The 19845-nt window shown below is 44.3% G+C and overlaps 1 protein-coding gene across 2 annotated transcripts in view; it reads right to left on the bottom strand.

Moving 5' to 3' along the window:
* RAD51D (RAD51 paralog D) overlaps positions 1-19845 on the bottom strand; it is a 61327-nt gene that overhangs the window by 12207 nt on the left and 29275 nt on the right. For both annotated transcript variants that reach the window (XM_077482161.1, XM_077482160.1), the window contains exons 4-9: positions 18374-18492; positions 13070-13151; positions 11667-11801; positions 9914-10009; positions 1581-1671; positions 1322-1392 (exon numbers count right to left, since the gene is read on the bottom strand). In XM_077482161.1, the coding sequence (XP_077338287.1) occupies positions 1322-1392; positions 1581-1671; positions 9914-10009; positions 11667-11801; positions 13070-13151; positions 18374-18492 (594 nt within the window). The remainder of the gene's footprint in view (positions 1-1321; positions 1393-1580; positions 1672-9913; positions 10010-11666; positions 11802-13069; positions 13152-18373; positions 18493-19845) is intronic.

Raw genomic sequence — 19845 nt, forward strand, 5'->3', positions numbered from 1 at the left:
TCTACATTTTCCTTCTCTATTCAATTGTAATTTTCCTGGTGATTTTTTTTTTATTAATTAGTCTATTTTATTAACTAATAGACTTTTTTGTTTGCTTATTATTTTTACACCTTTTACATATATTTACACTGAAAATAGAGCAAAAAAAAAAAAAAAAAAAAAAAAAAAAAAAAAACACACTTTACTTCATTTGTAAATAACTTTGCATTGTTTTGTACCAAAATCATAATTTTAGTGTTGTTTTACACAGGACAAATGACAGAATAAAATGCATGCTTCTTATGTGCATTAACACTATGTTTAAACTAACTCTGCTCAAAAAAAAAATAAAAAAGAAAAAAAAATGCCTTTTGTTTAGTTTTATTACATTTAATTGTCTAAGGATTGCAAAAAAATAAAAAATAAAATTGTTGCAGGACAATATTCACCAAAAGAAAGCCTTGTTTTTCCTTAAAAAAAAATAAAAAAATGCACAAAATGCAAAAAAAAAAAATAATATGAATGTATTACATTATCTTAAGGAATGACAAAATTAATTGCAGAATAAACAAACTCATAGCAGAAAATGTAAAAAATTGCTCTGGTCCATACGGGGTAAACAGGTGGGTAAAAGCATCTTCTTCCTACGGTTCTTCTCACTGCCTTGATGTCTCTCCACTGTCTTCCGCCAACAGTTCTTCCGCTGTTGTGTTAGCGCCAGCATGTCATTACTTATATAGCCATGTGACATCACCGTATGGCCACACCCCATGGCTATATAAGTAATGGCACACGCCGGAGCTAACAACAGCGGAGATAGCATCAGAAGAAGAACTAGAGGAGGAAACAGAGGAAGAAGACATTGGAGAGAGAACCAGAGGAAGTACTACAGGAAGAAGACAGTGGAGGGAGAAGAACCACAGGAAGAAGACAGTGGAGGGAGAAGAACCACAGGAAGAAGACATCACCAGAGAGAGAAGACATGTTGGAGCTACTTTAATAAAAAGGACTTTGTCAAAAACCTGTGTACAGGTTTCATTTATTTCTGTACACTTTTTTGGGTGAATGAGTAGGGGTATAATGTACCCCTACTCATTAACATAGGGTGGGGTGCCCCCCCACAGACCCTCACAACCACAGGCCAGGGTTGTCGGGAAGAGGCCCTTGTCCCCATCAACATGTTGTCCCCCCCATTAATATCCGTACCAGACTCAAAGGGCCTGGTATTGTCAGATCAAAATCGGATCCCATTCAATGAAGTCGGACATAAAGTCGTAGGGCAAAGTCGGAGCGGAAGTCTACCATCTTAGTGCAAAGTTGAAAAACATTTTGGGAAACTCACAAAAACAGCGAGGCTGTAATCACGAGCAAGGGTTTGTAGTTCCCGTGCCAGGTGCATCATGGCAGCCATTCCTGAAAAGGGTAAGAGAGATTGGTGTCAATAAAATTAACATATGACAACATATAGAAGGCTGATTCACAGGAAAATTATAGCTGTAGAATGAAAGTTGAATCAAATATAAATAGATATTTATAGAATAAAAGTCTTTTTTTTTTTTTCTTTTTTTTTTTTTTTTTTACATATTTTGTTCATTTCCCACCTTCTGTCTGCTTTCCTCCTAACAGTGGGTAGATAACAGCACATACTGAATCAATGATTATAAGTTTCAAAGCTTCTCCTGATCGTACCACCTAAAAAAAAAAGAGAAATATAAAATTTTAATTCTGAATGTAAAAAGGTAGGACGTATAATGTAACGGGCCTGGTCTTCTAGGTAAACCCTAATTAGGGAAACAGGGCATACATGGGTTTCAAGTTAACCTTGATTAAAGCATAAGTTCTTTGGTGAAATATCAGGGGCCTAACCAGCAAGCACAAGGGACTGAGGCAGAGATTCCCCAGTTCCTTTCTCTGCAGCCTCAGCTGCATTGGACAGTGAATGAAAGGGAATCACTCTGAGGCTCCCTGTTCCTTCACAGACTGAAGCATTTTAAACACAATTTAGTATGCTTCAGTGAAGAATGGAGACAGTGCCAATCACTTACTGTGTTCATTTAGGAAAGGAAGGGGCTGGTATACAAGACATATTTACTGCACCCCCCCACACACAGGAAGGCCCAGACAGGTGGGGGCTTAGATAACTATCCCCCTGCAGTGCAGCTGGAGGAAGAAAAAAAAAAAAAAAAGGGAAGGAGAAGCCAGCAGAGGAAGCCACATGAGTTGGCAATAAGACTGTCCCTCCAGTACAGCAGGGCTGGCTGTACTGCCTTGTCTGTGACAGTGGGCAGGGGATCTTCTCCCTGCACCCGCCATCACGATTTAAAAAAAAAAAATAGCACGGCCGTGCAGGGCTCCTCCTACACCGCAGCATCATGCATTCACAGGGTTCAAAGAATGAACTACATCTACCACCAAGCTCTGTGACTGGCAGCTTGTAGTTATCAATGAATTGCGACGATAGCTGATGAGCAGATAAAGTCGGGCAGATCACAAGTTAATGATCACCGATACACAGTAGATAACGTACCCGAGTAAAAAAAAAAAAAAAAAAAAGTTAATTTTTGGTAATATTTTTCATTATAAGTGTAAAAGAGGGCAACACAAAACTAGTGCAATATTTGACACGTTTTTTGATAATCTAACACATCGATATCTTGTTTGATGGATGTAGTAGCGATTCGTGTGGTTCATCAGAGAAAACAGTTGCTCATATTATATATATCTATATATCACACAAGTTGGGATCTGTTTTTAAAACATTAGTTGCACTCATTTGTGCAAGCGGAAAGAAAATTCCCCTATATTTTTTCTAATAAATTAATACAGTATCTGTGTCATCAGTACCATCTAGTGGCCAAAATGCAGTATGGTTTTCCAAAATACCTCAGAGTAGAAAGTATACTGTATTTTAAACTAGATTGATATAGAAATATGCCATCAGAAAAAAAAAAATACGGGACTAATTTGTTTAGCTTGCATGAATGCTTCGGACATCATCCAACACAGACCCCTTTGTGCGCCCCGTGAGACTTCCAAAATAGGTCAAAAATAGGCCAAATTTGAGGCAGTGGCTGCAGCATTGGGAACATGTTACACTGTAAAAATGAGTGGAAAATAGAACAAGTTGGGGAATAAAGGTGAATAAGGGGGTCACAAAAAAAAATCTGGTGAGTATATCACCTGGTGGGGAATTCCGGGAGCGCTATTTGAAATATAGAGGAGGTGTAATATCGATCAGCACTTAGGAGCACAAGAATTCTGTATTTGAGTTTGTTTTGCTGGTGAACATTGTACTGAAATTAGAGAAATTTTCACAATACAGACATGGACAGTATATATTGTGTTTGCACACAATATGTTGTTTTTTTGGGCTTTTTGTTAATACATGTTGGTTTTTTTATGTTTACTTGAGGACACTTTAAAAAAAAAAAAGAAAAAAAATTGTCAGAATAGTTTATAACATCACAGGGGTATTAATCATATATTTTCTGTTGTATATATGATAGTCTCAACTCAACAATTTTGCAGAGGTCATCATATCAGTGTGTAAAGCAACAGTAAACGGTACACTATGTTAATGCTGTAGAAACATAATGCCTGTCTTCCTATATTGCCATCCAGCTCTGTTCACTCATGCACCGATGTCATATAGACTCATCCAATTTAAACACCATCCGCATAGAAAACTTTGCACCTTTGTAAAAAAAAAAAAAAAAAAAACCCTAGTTAGACTTACCGGTAACGGTATTTCTACAAGTCTTTCAAGACAGCACCTGGAGAGAGCGCAGCTCCACCCACTTTCCCAGGAAACACTGCAGATCACTTTAAAGACCGGACACTTCCACCATGGCCTCAGTTGTTCATAGAGTACCTCCAGCCATGCTGAAATTAAATAAGCAGAACATAGCAATAACACCACATTTTTCAAATACAATCTAGGGTGGGTCATCGGCGCTGTCCTGAAAGACTCGTAGAAATACCGTTACCGGTAAGTCTAACTAGGGTTTTCTCCCTTCTTCTTTCAGGACAGGACCTGGAGATGATAAGAGTACTTACTCTAGGGTGGGACCACTGCCTGCAGAACCTTTCTGCCAAACGCTTGGTCTGAAGCTGAAAGCAGGTCCAACCTGTAGTGGTGGGTGAAGGTGGAGAAGCTTGTCCACGTAGCCCCTTTACAGATCCGATTCGGAGAGGCCCCTGCTCTTTCCGCCCAGGATGTTGCTACTGCCCGAGTGGAATGGACAACAACCCCTGCGGGGGGCTCTACTCCGGATGCACTATAGGCTTCCCTAATAGCCATTCGTAGCCACCTAGCTATAGTATTTTTGGACGCATTATAGCCCTTCCGTGGTCCTGAGAATGTGACGAAGAGACAGTTTGACTTCCTGAACTCACTTGTGATCTCTAGATAGTGTAATAGGCACCTTCTTACATCTAGGCTATGAAAAGATTTCTCCTTAGCATTTGAAGGTGAAGGACAAAAGGTAGGTAGAACTATTTCCTGCGTCCTATGGAAGGCTGTTGAGACTTTTGGTAGGAAACCCGGGTCAGTTTTAAGAACCACCCGGTCCGGGAATATGTAACAGAAAGGCTCCAATATTGATAAGGCTTGTAACTCGCTTACTCTTCTAGCAGATGTAATAGCCACTAAAAGAACTAACTTAAGCGACCACAACCTGATAGTCGCTTCTACTGGGGGTTCAAAAGGTTCCTTGGTCAATGCCTGTAGAACCAAAGACAGGTCCCATTTTGGGAAAAACTTAAATGGTACAGGCCTAGCTCTGGCCAATGCCTTAAAAAAATTTTAAAAGTGGTTCTTGAGATAACCGTCTCTCAACAAAAAACGATAAAGCAGCCACCTGTGTCTTCAGGGTACTGGCTGTCAACCCTAGTTCCATGCCCTCATGGAGAAATTCAAGAACCGAAAGTATCTCCTGGGGAGGGAATTCCTTTGATAGGCACCAGGAGTTAAAACGTTTCCACGTTTTTAAATAAATTGACCTAGTAGTATCTTCTCTACTTCCTAAGAGGGTTGTGACGAGCTTATCAGATAACCATTTTTCTTTAAGATTTGCTCCTCAGTAACCACCCGGTTAGGTTGAGTTGCCCGATGTTCGGATGCTGAAGAGGTCCCTGGGTTAGGAGATCCCTTCGAAGCGGAAGAACCCAGTGGGGTCCCACCGCCATCCTCTGTATGGTAGCAAACCATGTCCTTTTGGGCCAAAAGGGGGCCACTAGAATCAGACTTGTGGATTCCCCCTGCAATTTCTTTAGAACCAAAGGGATCATCTGAAAAGGGGGGAAAGCGTAGCACAAGCGGAAATCCCACGGGTGTGCTAGGGAATCCAGTCCCCTTGCCTAATCTTGCCTGTTTAAAGAGAAGAAGGCCCTCACTTTGGTGTTGCTCCGTGACGCAAATAGATCTATCTGAGGCAGACCCCATCTCGCTGTCAGATCTTGAAAAACCTCGGGGTTCAGACTCCATTCTGATCACCGAATTTTTTCCCTGCTCAGAAAATCCGCTACAACATTCAGGTCTCCCTTTAGGTGTACTGCTGATATGGACCTCAGGTTGCTTTCTGCCCATGACATAATCTGGCTGGCCAAGGATAGCAGCACCCTGCTCCTTGTGCCCCCCTGTCTTGTTATATAGGATACAGCTGTGGCATTGTCGGATAAGACCTGGATATGGAGACCTTGAACCACTTCCCTGAAGGCCCATAGTCCGAGCAGGATGGCCCTGAGTTCCCTCCAATTGGAGGATCTCCTGGCCTCCCTGACTGTCCAGCTCCCCTGGGCCATCTGTCCTTCCAGGTGGGCACCCCACCCCCAGGAGCTTGCATCTGTAGTCAACCTCCGGTCTACCGGAAAACACCAAAGTAGACCCCTGTCTAGATTTGAGTGATTCCTCCACCACCAGAGCTTTCTCTGGACCTGAGGGGGCATCCTGAATTGTTTCTCCAGGGACTCCCCGTAGGATCAATTCGTCAATATTGCCTGGTGGAGCTCCCTTGCATGAAGGCGTGCCCACTGTACTGAAGGGATGGATGCTGTGAGGAGGCCCAAGACGGACATGGCTGCCCTGACAGAAATAGGCAGGTTTGTCTGGGTCCTCTTCATGGCACTCTGAACTTTTTCTATTTTCTCTACTGGGAGAAAAATCTTTTCCTGTCTGGAGTCGATGGTGTACCCCAGGAACTTTATCGACTGGGATGCAATCATGCTTGATTTTTCCCTGTTTATCAGACATCCGAGACCCTCTAAGTATCTTACTGTCCTTCCCAGGTCCCTCTCCAATAGATGTTTTGTATTGGCAAAAATTAAAAGGTCGTCCAAGTATGGAACGATTGATATACCTTCTACCCTGAGGGGGGCTAGGGCCTCTGCTACGGTCTTTGTAAATATCCTCGGAGATGAGGATAGACCGAACAGGAGAGCTCTGAACTGGAGATGTAGCACCGAGCCTCCCGTCCTGACCGCAAACCTCAGATATTTCTGTGAAGATATGGCCATAGGCACATGGAGAGTTTGGCATCAGAAGACTCTTCACCGAGAAAATTGTATCCATCCTGAATCTCTTGTATCTGATCGATTTGTTTAAAATCTTCAGATTCAGAATCAATCTGAATTTGCCCGATGGTTTCCTTACAAGGAAAATGTGTGAGTAACAGCCCAGCCCTATCTCCTCGGGGGGGGGGGGGGGGAACGTACATGATCACCCTTTGCTGCATCAGTTCCTGCAGAATAGAGATCATGGCTACTGATTTTTCTGGGTCTTGAGGAGCCTGGGTTACATAAAACCGTGCGGGGGGGGGGGGGGGGGGGGGAATGAGCGACTTCCAGTCTGTAACCCTCTTCTATTGTTTTGAGGATGAACAGACTGTTTGTCACGGACTTCCACTGCGGAAAAAAGGCCTGTAACCTTGCTCCCACAGTTGGAAGACCGTCACTGGCTTTTTGGGTTCGGGGTAGGGGGGCGGAATAACACTCCCGACTTGCCCCTTCCCCTCTGAGGCTTCCAGGGCCTTCTATATCCTGTCTCTTTGGTTTCTGAGGTTTTTCGAAAAGCACGAAAATTTTTAGTGCTCTGGGGAATCACCTTCTTTTTAACAGGAAAACCCTTTTTCTTGTCAGCCGTTCTGTCCAGAATGGCTTCAAGGTCAGGGCCGAACACCAAATCTCCCTCGAACGGAAGACCGCATAATTTGGCTTTTGAGGCAGCATCCCCTGTCCATGTCTTCACCCAAAAGGCCCTACGGGCTGAGATTATCAGGGCTGAGGTCCTGGCTGACATCTTAATTGACTCCGCCAAGGCATCCGCCATATACCCCACTGCTTTTAAGAGAACAGGCAAGGTATCGAGCAGGTCCTTTCTAGGCGTTCCTGCCTCGATATGGTCTTTTAACTGTTCTAGCCAGTGCTCCAGATTTCTGGCTACTACAGTTGAAGCCATTGCTGGCTTGAGGTTTGCCAATGTTGAGTCCCAAGCCTTCCTTAGGAGGGAATCAGCCCTTTTGTCCATGGGATCCTTGAGGATACCCATGTCCTCAAACGCAAGATCCGTATTCCTTGAGACCTGAGAAAAGGCAGCGTCGAGCTTAGGTTTCTTGTTCCATACCTGCAAGCTATCCTCCTCAAAGGGAAACCTGCGTTTGAGGGACCTGGAAAAGAAAGGAGCCCTCTCAGGGTCTCTCCATTCCTTTTTGACAGTTTCGGATAGAAACTTATGCACCGGGAACACTCTGTTTCACCTTGCCCAAACCCTGAAACATTTTGTCATGTAGTGACAGTTGGGCCTTATCCTCTGTGATATTCAGAGTAGTGTGGATATTTTTAAGCAGGTCATCCACCTCCTCTAGGGATAATTTATACCGGGATGATGAAGCAGAAACCTCCTTTACTTCCTCTGCCTCCTCCTCTGAAGCAGAGAACCTACTATGTTCCTCCTCCTCCAAGTCACTGCCCCCCCTGGATGCAGATGCTGGGGAGTGAGAACGGGGCGCTGAGCTACTACCTGCAGCTGGGCGTCTGTCTAAATAAGACCGGAAAGATTCAAAGGTATCTGACAATTCTTTCCTGAAAGAACTTAGTAGCTCTCCCTGCTGAGACGCAGGGGTATTGGAAGCTGCTTCTTCTTTGACCAAGTCGCTTATGCAGGACCTGCATAACACCTTAGTCCAAGAATCTCTCAGTACGTTTTTACATGATGGACACCTCCTCTTGCTAGGAGGGGACACATGATTGGTCTTTTCTTTCGCTTTCTGAAATATACCAAGGAAAAAACCCCAAAACCTCAGTTACAATACACATGAACATAGAAAAAAAGATATGCTGCAAAATAGAACAGATTAACAATTTTCAAATTCTATTTGCTCTTCAGCCAGTGAATCCCCCCACAGACTCACTAAACAACTATTGAAAAGCATTATTCCTAAATAGCATCATAGGAAAACAATGCTGCAGGCTTCCCAATGCAAGGAAGGGAGGAAACAACATGGCTCAAACAGTAAGGACAGAGACCACTGCCCCTGCTTACCTGAGCCTGGCTGACAATCGTGGCTCCTGCTCCTGCCACCGCCGATTGATCCTCCTCCATCGTTCAGCAAGGATCAATGGCGTCTGGGCGCTTTTATCAGTTTAAATTCCGCGCCAATCCCGGAAGTGATGTCAGCCGAAGAGACTGCCCCCTCTCCCTGCATTCCAGCGGCCGGAACCGGAAGCCGCGCCGCACCGTCGGAAGTCCCGCCCCCGGCCGGAATGACGGGCTCGTCATCCGGACCCGGAAGGCATGAGCCTGAACGAACGGCGCGAGATATGAATCTCATCCGTGTCCCAGACCCAGCCGCCGGTCTAGAAGAGGGGGAACCTCCACGGCCTGACCCCCCTGGGTATGAAGGAGAGCGGACACTGGAGCGACCCCCACACGTGAAGGGAGGAAGCTGGGCCAGGTCTGTACAAAAAAGCAAACAATGGTATGCCTCCAACTCTCCCCACCTGGAGAGAGCGCAGCACCCCTTGGTTCCCTGCAGCGCTTCCACCATGGCCGGGGGAAACACTACAACTGAGGCCATGGTGGAAGTATCCAGTCTTTAAAGTGATCTGCAGTGTTTCCTGGGAAAGTGGGTGGAGCTGCGCTCTCTCCAGGTGCTGTCCTGAAAGACGAAGGGAGAAAAAAAAGGGAAGGACAGAAGAAGAATAAATGCACATTAGTTTGCAGGTTAAAAGGAAAAAAAAAAAAAAATGAAATAAAAAAATTACATTTGCATTTTTTTTTTTAACTAGAAGCCTGCAAAGCATTGCAGGGCTCTTGCAGACCGTCTTGCGTAAGCTGTCTGCTAGTACCTTATATGAGCAGGCAGTTACACACTGACAGGAAGCATCAATGAACTACCTAGAGTGCTCAACAGTGCCCTGGTAGTTTATTGAGAACTACAAGCAAACAGCTGCAAACGGTGGAGCCCTGCACGGACACATTTAAAAAAAAAAAAAATAAATTGTGACACCAAGTACGGGGAGAAGATCCCCTGCTCACTGTCACTATGGAAGATTGGGGGGAGGGGCTGCTGGGTCTATAACTTGTTACAACCGGATTACGGGTGTAACTTGTTACAAAAGGTGAATGTATCCTTTAAGCAGGTGTGATCAAGAATAATAGCAGAAAGTAATGAAAATCACAATAAGTTAGATTTGAGCTTTTTACCTACATTTATAGTTTGATCACAATAAATCATCAATAGCATAAGGTGATCAGCAGGAGATAATGTGAGATTTGTAGTTACCCAGAGATGGGCTTTTAAATATTTACAGTAATATATATATACACACACACGTGTGTGTGTGTGTGTGTGTGTGTGTGTGTGTGTGTGTGTGTGTGTGTGTGTGTGTGTGTATTACAGATATATATAAAAAAAAATGCTTATTTTGGCTTTCATACCTGTCGGGATAAACTGTGCCGCAGATCCTGTAGTACATCTAATAATTTATATATATCAAACACATGGAACACTTCAATCCTCTGAAGAGATGCAATCTAGAAGGCAATGCAGAAATCAGGACAGGAGTCTTTTTCATTTACACATGGAGTAGAAAGCATATGTTCCTATATTGAAGTGATTTCCAAATAAAAAAAAAAAAAAAAATGTAAGCATTATTGTTATGCTTATGGGTATGCCATATGTGCCGCATGTTTTTTTGTTTTCAAAGAGAGAAAGTGCAATGGGCCATGGGCAGAAATTTGAGGGGGCTATGGAATTTTTAGTTACTGGAAGAAAGCAGAGCAAAACAGATTCAGGGGAGAGAAAAAAAAAAAAAAAAACTCCGTAGAGGTGTTGACTTGGGCCTCATGTCCACTGGACGTTTTGTTATCTCTCCTAGACAGCCTTCCTACTAGCAGCAACGGTTTGGCAGAAAAAAAAAGAAAATGCTTGACGTTTGCAATTGTATGTAACGCGTTTAAGCGCATCAAGCGCTTGGACATCATATCATTTCATTGGCAAGAATAATAATTTAGATGTGTTAACATGCTTCAATTTTTTTTTTCTGCTCATGGATGCACTGGCAGTGGAGGTTTTTCCTGACTAAAACTCCTCTAAATGACTATATGTGCATGGACACATAGGCTAACCTACAGGGCATTTAGAGACAGGAAAAAATAAAAATAAAAAAAAGTGCCAGATGCCCCAAACATCCATGATAAAAAAAAAAATAAAAAAAAAGGAAGAGAAGTGTACATGAAGCCCAACATACAGAAAGGAGCAAACAATGTAATGTCCTGCGAGCCACCACTTGCTATAAGCCCAAAATAGGGTCTCTCAGAAGATACTATAATTTTGAATCAGCAGCCAGCGTTGCACGTCTCATAAATCATGCAAAGATCATCCAATATTCAAAAATACGCCGCGCTTTCAAAAAACTTAAAATCCAAATAGTGAAATGAAAAACAATGTGCTATATAACAGCAATAAAGTGATAACGTGTTAAAATACATACAATATTCCAAATAAAGTGCTTTCATGCAGGATATGATAAAACGTCCATATGGTGAGAAAAAAAGCAATCAATCAAATCCTTAAACCAAACTATAAGAATCCATATACAGTGCCTTGTGAAAGTATTCGGCCCCCTTGAACTTTTCAAACTTTTGCCACATTTCAGGCTTCAAACATAAAGATATAACATTTTTATTTTTTGTGAAGAATCACCAACAAGTGGGACACAATTGTGAAGTGGAACGAAATCGGGTGTGTGTGTGTAATATATATATATATATATACACACATACATACATACACACACACACACACACACACACACGATAACAGCATATTAAAAAAACAAAAAATAAATAAACACACCATACAAAAATAAAGGTCTGAAAACATTTGCGTATCAATGTGCGTTATTAGCAGCACTTCACATGCTTACATACAATGAGCTATCAATATTTTGCTGATGTACAGTGTATATATAGAAAAATGCATAAGATGTGTGTCCAGTAAACTAGTCATAGCAAGGGTTTTCTGAAAAAGGAACACTGGTGTTGCAATTAAAAGGTTGCCCTGTGAAAAACCCATATGCTGAAAGCTGGTAGTAGGCCTCTTTGTTTGTTGCATGGTGTGCACTCATGGGGTATGCCTAGGCCATCAAACATCACCTGTGATTTTTATGAGTGCAAAACCACTACTTACCTGTTCATCCTCCTGTTCTGTCCTGGATTGTATTAATTGCAGAAGACGAGAGCCAGTCAGGCCTCCTGTGGTGTCTATATAACAAACTCTCTGCTTTATGCTGCTAGCCACATTTACAGCGATGCTTTGACATATCTAAAACAAAGCAAATTTCGGAATAAGGTTCCCTATAGCAAACCGTAACAGGTCTTTGAAGACATGCAAACTTGGTACAAAGTAACATCTACACTGAAACATGCTAACGATAATCAGATCAACATAAATAACATCATTTGTAACAATAATAGAATAAAAATATTGCCATCTATTAGAGCTGCACGATTCTGGCTAAAATGAGAATCACAATTTTTTTGCTTAGAAGATAGATCATGATTCTCTCGCGATTCTTGCGGCGTAACATCATCTTTCACATTAAAACAAAAAAAATTGTGCTAACTTTACTGTTTAGTTTTTTTATTTATTGAACAGTATTTTCCCCCCCCCCCCAAAAAAATAAAAAAAAATTATATATATATATAATGTTTGGGGGTTCCAAGTAATTTTCTAGCAAAAAATATTGATTTTAAACTTAAAGAGGAGTTCTCCTGAAAAAAAAAATAATTAAAAGTCAGCAGCTAAAAATACTGCAGCTGCTGACTTTTAATAATCAGACACTTACCTGTCCCAAGGTCCAGCGATGCAGGAAAACGAAGCCCTGCTCATATCCCCCCACCTCTCGGTGGTGCCAGCATTATAACTGTGCATCCGCGAGCGGCGCCATGATTGGCCCCACAGTCATCTGGGACCTGTCACGTGTCCCAGATGACTGACAGGAGGGAGGGGGTGGAGCTGAGCCCTTCCCGTGCTGAAGGAGTGACGTCAGGATCCCAGGCACTGAAGGAGGTAGACTACGAGGGATCCCCTTGCAACAGGCATTTAGAGACGAGTTAAAAAAAGAAGTTCAAATTTTTTCTCTCTCTTTTTTTTTTTTTTTTTTTAGGAATTTTAAGCATTATTTTTGAGTGGAACACCACTTTAAGAAAGAAGGGTCAGAAAAAGATTTAGACTTTAATTGGTTAAACTTCCTGCATTTACAGTTGTTGAAAGCTTGGCAGACTGCGCAGATTATTTGTTTACAGAAGAAGCTCTATCCCTTTGATCTAAGAAGTAAGCGTTAGTTAAAATGTTGCAAGTTCTAAACTTGGCCACTGCCCAGGATGCTTTCAGCTGAGTGAGCAGATAATCTCTCCACTTGTTTATATTAAAGCATCGCCTACTCTCAGGTAGGAGAGATCATCAGGGGGGGTGAATCGAGATTGCGATTTTTTAACGATTAATTGTGCAACTCTACCATCTATCCATATTTACAAGATCTAGTCATTCTAAATCACTAATTTACACCAGATAGGTTACATCGTTCAAACCTGTGTTTTGCCACATCCTGCTATTCCTGCAATCTCTGTGACTTCTCCAGTGTATAAACCTGAATCCAATAGGAGGTCCAGTCTAGAAGCAAAGATAGAATAAAAAAAAAAAAATAGTATACTGTACAAATCAAATCAGTTACTTTTGGTGATGACCATTCAGTGCTGTTTGCAATTTTACCATCACATCAAACATTTATAAAAAAGGAAGGTTTTGCTTTACTGCAGAAGAGACATAATACAGTACTATATTTTTCTAATGCAATATAAAGCTTCTAATGTTTCTGTTCTCAAGATGCTTTAAAATATACACCAAGCTGTGCAGCTCAGCATATAATCTCAGCATGGCTTGGTGTTGGTAATAATGAATGTACAAGAGATACATTGCTGGCCAATCAAGAGAACAAAAAAGGTGCTGAACCCAAAAGAGGATCCAGAGAAAATGGCAGTGAGGGAGTTTACAGCCATCGCATTACTGAAGGTAAGGAGTTCAGTTCCGCTTTCAGTAGAGGAGGGTTGACACTGTGTTAGGAGTAGGGATGAGCCGAACACCCCCCGGTTCGGTTCGCACCAGAACTTTCGAACGGACCCCAAATTCGAACGAACTTTAGAACCCCATTGAAGTCTATGGGACTCGAACGTTCGAAATGAAAAGTGCTAATTTTAACAGCTAATATGCAAGATACTGTCCTAAAAAAGGTTTGGGGACCTGGCTCCTGCCCCAGGGGACATGGGTCAATGCCTAAAATGTTTTTAAAAATGGCAGTTTTGGCGGGAGCACTGATTTTAATGACGATTAAAGTGAAAAAAAAAGTGAAATATTCCTTTAAATATGGTGCCTGGGGGGTGTCTGTAGTATGCCTGTGAAGTATGACTGCATAGGCAGTCTTGAAGGGATGTGATATTTCAAAAACAATTATTCTGTTAGATCAGCTTCAGGTGCTTGGTAGCTGTGGGTGATCCAAGACTGATTCATCTTGATGAAGGTCAGTCGATCAACTGATTCGGTGGACAGGCGCACCCTGTGATCGGTAACAAAGCCACCAGCAGCACTGAAGGTGCGTTCCGAAATAAAGCTGGATGCAGGACAGGCCAGTAGCTCAATTGCATACTGTGCAAGCTCTGGCCAGTGATCCATCCTCAAGACCCAGTAAGCCAGAGGATTTTCGGTGGGAAAGGTGTCCAAGTCTGACCTTGCCCCTAGGTATTCCTGCACCATGTAAATTAGACGCTGGCGATGGGTGCTGGAACCGATCATACCTTGGGGCTGCGGACTAAAAAATTGTCTGAAAGCATCAGTCAGACGGCCACCTTCTCCACCGCTCCTTCTGACTGATGCCTCAGCAACACGTTGTCCAGGACCAGGAGTTTGTAACCTCCCAGTCTCTGGGAACGCGTTGCACAGACCTTTCTGCAAGGCCTCCCGGAGATGTCTCATCCTCTGCTCCCTCTGCGATGGCAAGATAAGGTCGGCAACCTTACCCTTGTACCGTGGATCAAGGAGAGTGGCCAGCCAGTAATGGTCCCACTTCTTGATCCGAAGAATACGAGGATCCTTCCGCAGGCTTTGCAGGATCAGGGAGGCCATGCAGCGTAGGTTAGCTGAGGCATTCGGTCCAGAGTCCTCTGGGTCACTAAGGACAACATGATCCGCAGCTACCTCCTCCCAGCCACGCACAAGTCCACGTGTTTCTTGGGACTGTAAATCATCCCTACAAGACTGCTGCTGCTGATGATGCTGAGTGCCAGCCTCCCCCTCCATGCTGACACAATCATCCTCCTCCTCCTCATCCTCTTCCTATGTGATGGGTGGCACAGCAGGAACACTGTCTGGATAAAGGGGACCTTGAGAGGCAAGGAAGTCCTCCTCTTCCTGCCTCAAGTGCCCTGTCCATTATTCCACGCAGCGTATGCTCCAAGAGGTGGACAAGAGGTACAGTGTCACTGATGCATGCACTGTCACTGCTCACCATCCTTGTGGCCTCCTCAAACGGTGACAGGACAGTGCATGCATCCCTGATCATGCCCCACTGGCGTGGTGAGAAAAAACGGAGCTCCCCTGACTCTGTCCTGGTGCCGTAGTCGCACAGTTACTCATTGATGGCCCTCTGCTGCGTGTGCAGCCGCTGCAGCATGGCCAATGTTGAGTTCCATCTGGTGGGCATGTCACATATAAGGCGGTTCTTGGGCAGGTTCAACTCCTTTTGGAGCTCAGCCAGCCGAGCACAGGCATTAAATGATCGGCGGAAATGCACACAGACTTTCTTGGCCTGCTTCAGGACATCCTGTAAGCCGGGGTACCTGCCCAAGAACCGCTGCACCACCAGGTTAAGGACGTGAGCTACACAGGGCACATGGGTCAGTTGTCCCTGTCGGAGGGCGGAGAGGAGGTTGGTGCCATTGTCGCAAACCACCATTCCTGGCTTAAGCTGGCGTGGCGTCAACCACCTCTCGGCCTGCCCCTGCAGAGCTGACAAAACATCCGCCCCAGTGTGGCTCCTGTCCCCCAAACAAACCAGCGCAAGCACGGCATGGCATCGTTTTGCCTGCGTACTTGCGTAGCCCCTGGAACGCCTACGGAGCACCGCTGGTTCTGAGGACAGAGCACTGGAAGAGGCCATGGAGGAAGAAGAAGAGGAGGGGGTGGAGGAGAGAGGTGTGTCACAACCAATAGTAGCATTTTGGAGGCGTGGTGGCGGAACAACCTCCAACGCTATTGCACCTTGTCCTGCATCCTTCCCAGCTGCCAGAAGAGTGACCCAATGGGCCGTGAAAGACAGGTAACGTCCCTGTCCATGCCTGCTGGACCATGAGTAAGCGGTAATATGCACCTTACCGCTGACCGCCCTGTCCAGCGAGGCAAGGACATTGCCTTCCACATGCCGGTAGAGAGCCGGAATCGCCTTCCGTGAGAAAAAGTGGCGTTTGGGGACCTGCCACTGAGGAACCGCACATTGTACAAACTCACGGAAGGGGGCCGAGTCTACCAACTGAAAAGGCAGCAGTTGAAGTGCTAGCAATTTAGCCAAGCTAGCATTCAACCGCTGGGCATGTGGATGGCTGGGAGTGAACTTCTTCCGCCGGTCCAGCAGCTGGGGCAGGGACATTTGCCTGCTATAATCGGACGTGGGTGTACTGCTAGCAGAGTTCCCGGAAGCACTTGGCTGTGACACACCTAATTCTACACCTTCATTCCTCTCAGAGCAGGTTTCAGAGAGGACTGAAGGTCTAGTGGGGTTGGAGATGCCAGCTGATGAGGAGCAAGGAGAGGTCCGCTTTGTTCTTTGGTGTGGGTCTTTGAGGTACGCTTGCCAACGAGCTGCATGGCAGGTCAACATATGTCTTGTCAAGCATGTGGTGCCCAAGCGGCTGATGTTTTGGCCACGTGAGATACGCTTGAGACATATGTTGCAAATAGCAGCGGTGCGATCTGATGCACTCGTCTCAAAAAAGGCCCACACCAAAGAACTTTTAAAATAACGCGCAGAGGCAGCGCTCTGCACAGGCGGAGCTCTGCGGTGTGATTCAGTCGGTGTGCTGCCCCTAAGCTGGCCCCCGGAGGGCATCCTGCCTCGTTGGACATGTGCCTCCTCCTCCTCTCTCCTTCCAGGCACCCACTTGGAGTCAGTGCCCTCATCATCCCCTCCCTCTTCATCGCTGTAGCAAACCTGGCAGTATGCTGCAGCTTGTGGAACATGACTGCCAGATTGCTGTCCTTCTTGAGCATCCCCTCTCTCTACGCTCACGCTACTGCCTTCCTCTAGCTGAGTGTCCTCATCAGAGCCCACAAAACACTGGGCATCCTCCTGGAGCATGTACCCAACACTGTGCTCAAAGAATTCAGGAGACTCCTCAGGAGGACGTGGTGGGTCTAGGGAAGGAGTCACTGATGATGACATTGAGAGGAGGGAAGACGATGCGTTGGCAGCTACTTTGCTAGTACCCTGAGCCTGGGTGAGAGAGGATGAGAAGGATGAAGAGGGCTTGGTCATCCACTCTACCAAGTCGTTGGCATGTTGCGGCTCAACATGTCCAGCTGCCGAAAAGAAGGACAAGCGTGTCCCATGGCCACGTGCTGATGACAATGCACTGCGTCCACGACCAGCACTGTTGTCTCTAGACACAGAGCCTGCTTGCCCTCTTTTATCGGCTCGCGCCTGTCTGCCTCTCCTTGCTCGCCTTCCAGACATGGTAATGGCCTGAAGGGAGTTGGGTAAAAAAGCAGTTGGGTAGTGTATATTGTGCTAGAGGCACACAACACCCACTAACTCCTGCAGATGCCTTTATTATAGAACACCAGAGATAAAGGGGTATATACAGATGTATACTGTGCTGTGCTGGAGGCACACACAACTTCCAATAACTCCTGCAGATGGCAAGTGGTCTCAAATAGAGAAGAGCTATGTAGGTGGATATAGCGGTATGTACTGGGTACAGAGCACGCAGACAGCACGCACTATCTCCTAACACTACTGACTGCAAGCTCTATTATAAAAGATAGATCACTAGCTATATAGGTGAGGTGAATATAGCGGTGTATACTGCGGTCAGGGCACGCAGACAACCACTACACAACAGCAAGATCGAAAAATCGGCCAAAAACGATCGGTGTGTACTGTGTTGAAGGTACACAGAACACCCACTGCTTCAGACGCCAACACACTACACAAGGCCGCCGCGCTGGCAGCCTTATATAGTGTGGGGCGTGCACTACACAGCCTGAGCTATGATTGGCCACAGGCATCCTGCCTGTGGCCAATCATGGCTCTCCTCGCTGCTGGCGCTGCGATTGGCCAAGCATGCGGGTTCACAGTGCATGCTTGGCCAATCATGAGCCAGCAATGCACTGCGCCATCGCAGTGCATTGTGGGCCGTGAGCGCCACCCGAATTTGGCGCGAACGGACCAAAATGTTCGGACTTCGCCGAACGGACGAACAGCCATTGTTCGAGTCGAACGTATGTTCGAGTCGAACACGAAGCTCATCCCTAGTTAGGAGTAAAGGGTAAGGGTCAGTGATAGGGTTACGCCAATATCATTTTAAGACCAAGTACCGATACTTTTTTCCCCAAGTAATTGCCGATACCTATACTGATATGCAGCACTGATGATGCGTCAGTTTTTTTAATCTTATTTTTTTTTACATTTTAATTTTTTAAAATTTTTTTACAATGCTTTCTTTTTTTTTGGGGGGGGGGGGGGGGGGGTTGGGTAGGAGGGAGTGGATAGCGTCCAAATTTGAGCAAAAAAGCAAAAAAAAAAAAATAATAAAAAAAACCTCATATTCAGGTGTGTGAATTCTTACTTGCTATTGCCCGTGGGAAGGATTGCTGTAGTAATCTTCAGCTCTTCATATAAGTCTGCACCATTTGAAGGGAATGCAGAGTACTGAGCAAGCAGAACACGTCTAACTGCCACAAGTGCCTGAAATACAACAGCCACTATTACACACAAACATCAGTTACTCATGTTTTGCATAACCTAAATTAGTGGAAAGAATTTTTTTTTTTTATATACATTTTAAATGTTTTTATTTTTTTTTAATTGAAAAGACATAATACAGGGTGGGTGCATTGTACAAATTTACATTCAAGTGCATCTATGGTGTTAAAGTGTAACTAAAGGCAAAACTGTTTTGGATAGAGTAACAGAGGGTAATAAATCACGTCAGTTTTTTTGTTTAACCATTTGTGTCCTACTTGGAGAGAATTCCCCTCACTTCCTGTTCCATGGCCAAAACAGGGAGTGAGAGGAAATCCCTCCAAAGTGAGGGAATCTCAGTGTGTCACCAGGAATAGTGTCCCCATTGGAAGATTTCCCTTTATTAGTGTTCTGATGTTAACCCAAAAATGTGGATATTTCCAAATTTGGCCTTTAATCCATCTCCACTCTGTCCAAAACTAAAAAAAAAAAAAAAAAAAAAAAAAAAAAAAAATTTGAAAGCTGCCTTTAGTTATGCTTTAATGTAACGGATCATGGATAAGTATGCAATAGAAGCCAGCAAACAAACAATTATACTGTATAAGAATGTGCTGTCTGTGCATATATACTAGTGAGATTAGGAGGGAAAAGGGGGAAATAGTTGGAGAGGGGAAGGGGAGATTTGGGGTGCGAAATGGCAGGAAATATGCTGTCCATGCTATGCCAACCAGCGTTTCAATCCCATGTGAAGGACTAAGCTGGCCACTAATAGTAGGTTAAAAGATGAGAGAAAAAGGAGTAACAAGTCCTAGGTTAGGTTGATATCAATAGGGCTCTTTATTCTGTTTTGGTGGTGAAATGAATCCACTGTTTTCCTGAATTGATCACCCTAATTCTTAAGGGGAAAGGCAAGATCTTCCAAGGTTCACATATTGTATTTTTTGGTGCACCAAAGTCCTATTGTGTGAAATGATGTCTGTGTGGAAAGAATAATTTAGCCACAGTCCCTAGCATAAAACTGGTCATACCAGGGTATCACATTTTGGCAAAGGATCCAATTGGCCATCACTGACAGCAATGACCAAAGTCCCCATTTATTCCCATCTTAGCTTTTTTGGAGAATTCTCCAACTTTACCACTTCCTAATTTATATTTATTTCCTATTTATATGTATTTCCTACTCCACCACAAGTAATACAAAGGCCCTCTTATCAGCACCCTAGTGAATACCACAAGATCTTGTATCAGAGCACTTTGGTGTAAGCAAGAACCCCCCTTCCATGCTATATTGGTTTGCAGAATAAAGACATAGGATCTCTTTTCCACTATCAAGGGAAAAGAAGAAGCAAAGAAGCC

The sequence above is a fragment of the Lithobates pipiens genome, unplaced genomic scaffold, assembly GCF_037356315.1.
Source record: "Lithobates pipiens isolate NorthernLeopardFrog02 unplaced genomic scaffold, aLitPip1_a1.2 Scaffold_16, whole genome shotgun sequence".
In the NCBI taxonomy this organism is placed as follows: domain Eukaryota; kingdom Metazoa; phylum Chordata; class Amphibia; order Anura; family Ranidae; genus Lithobates; species Lithobates pipiens.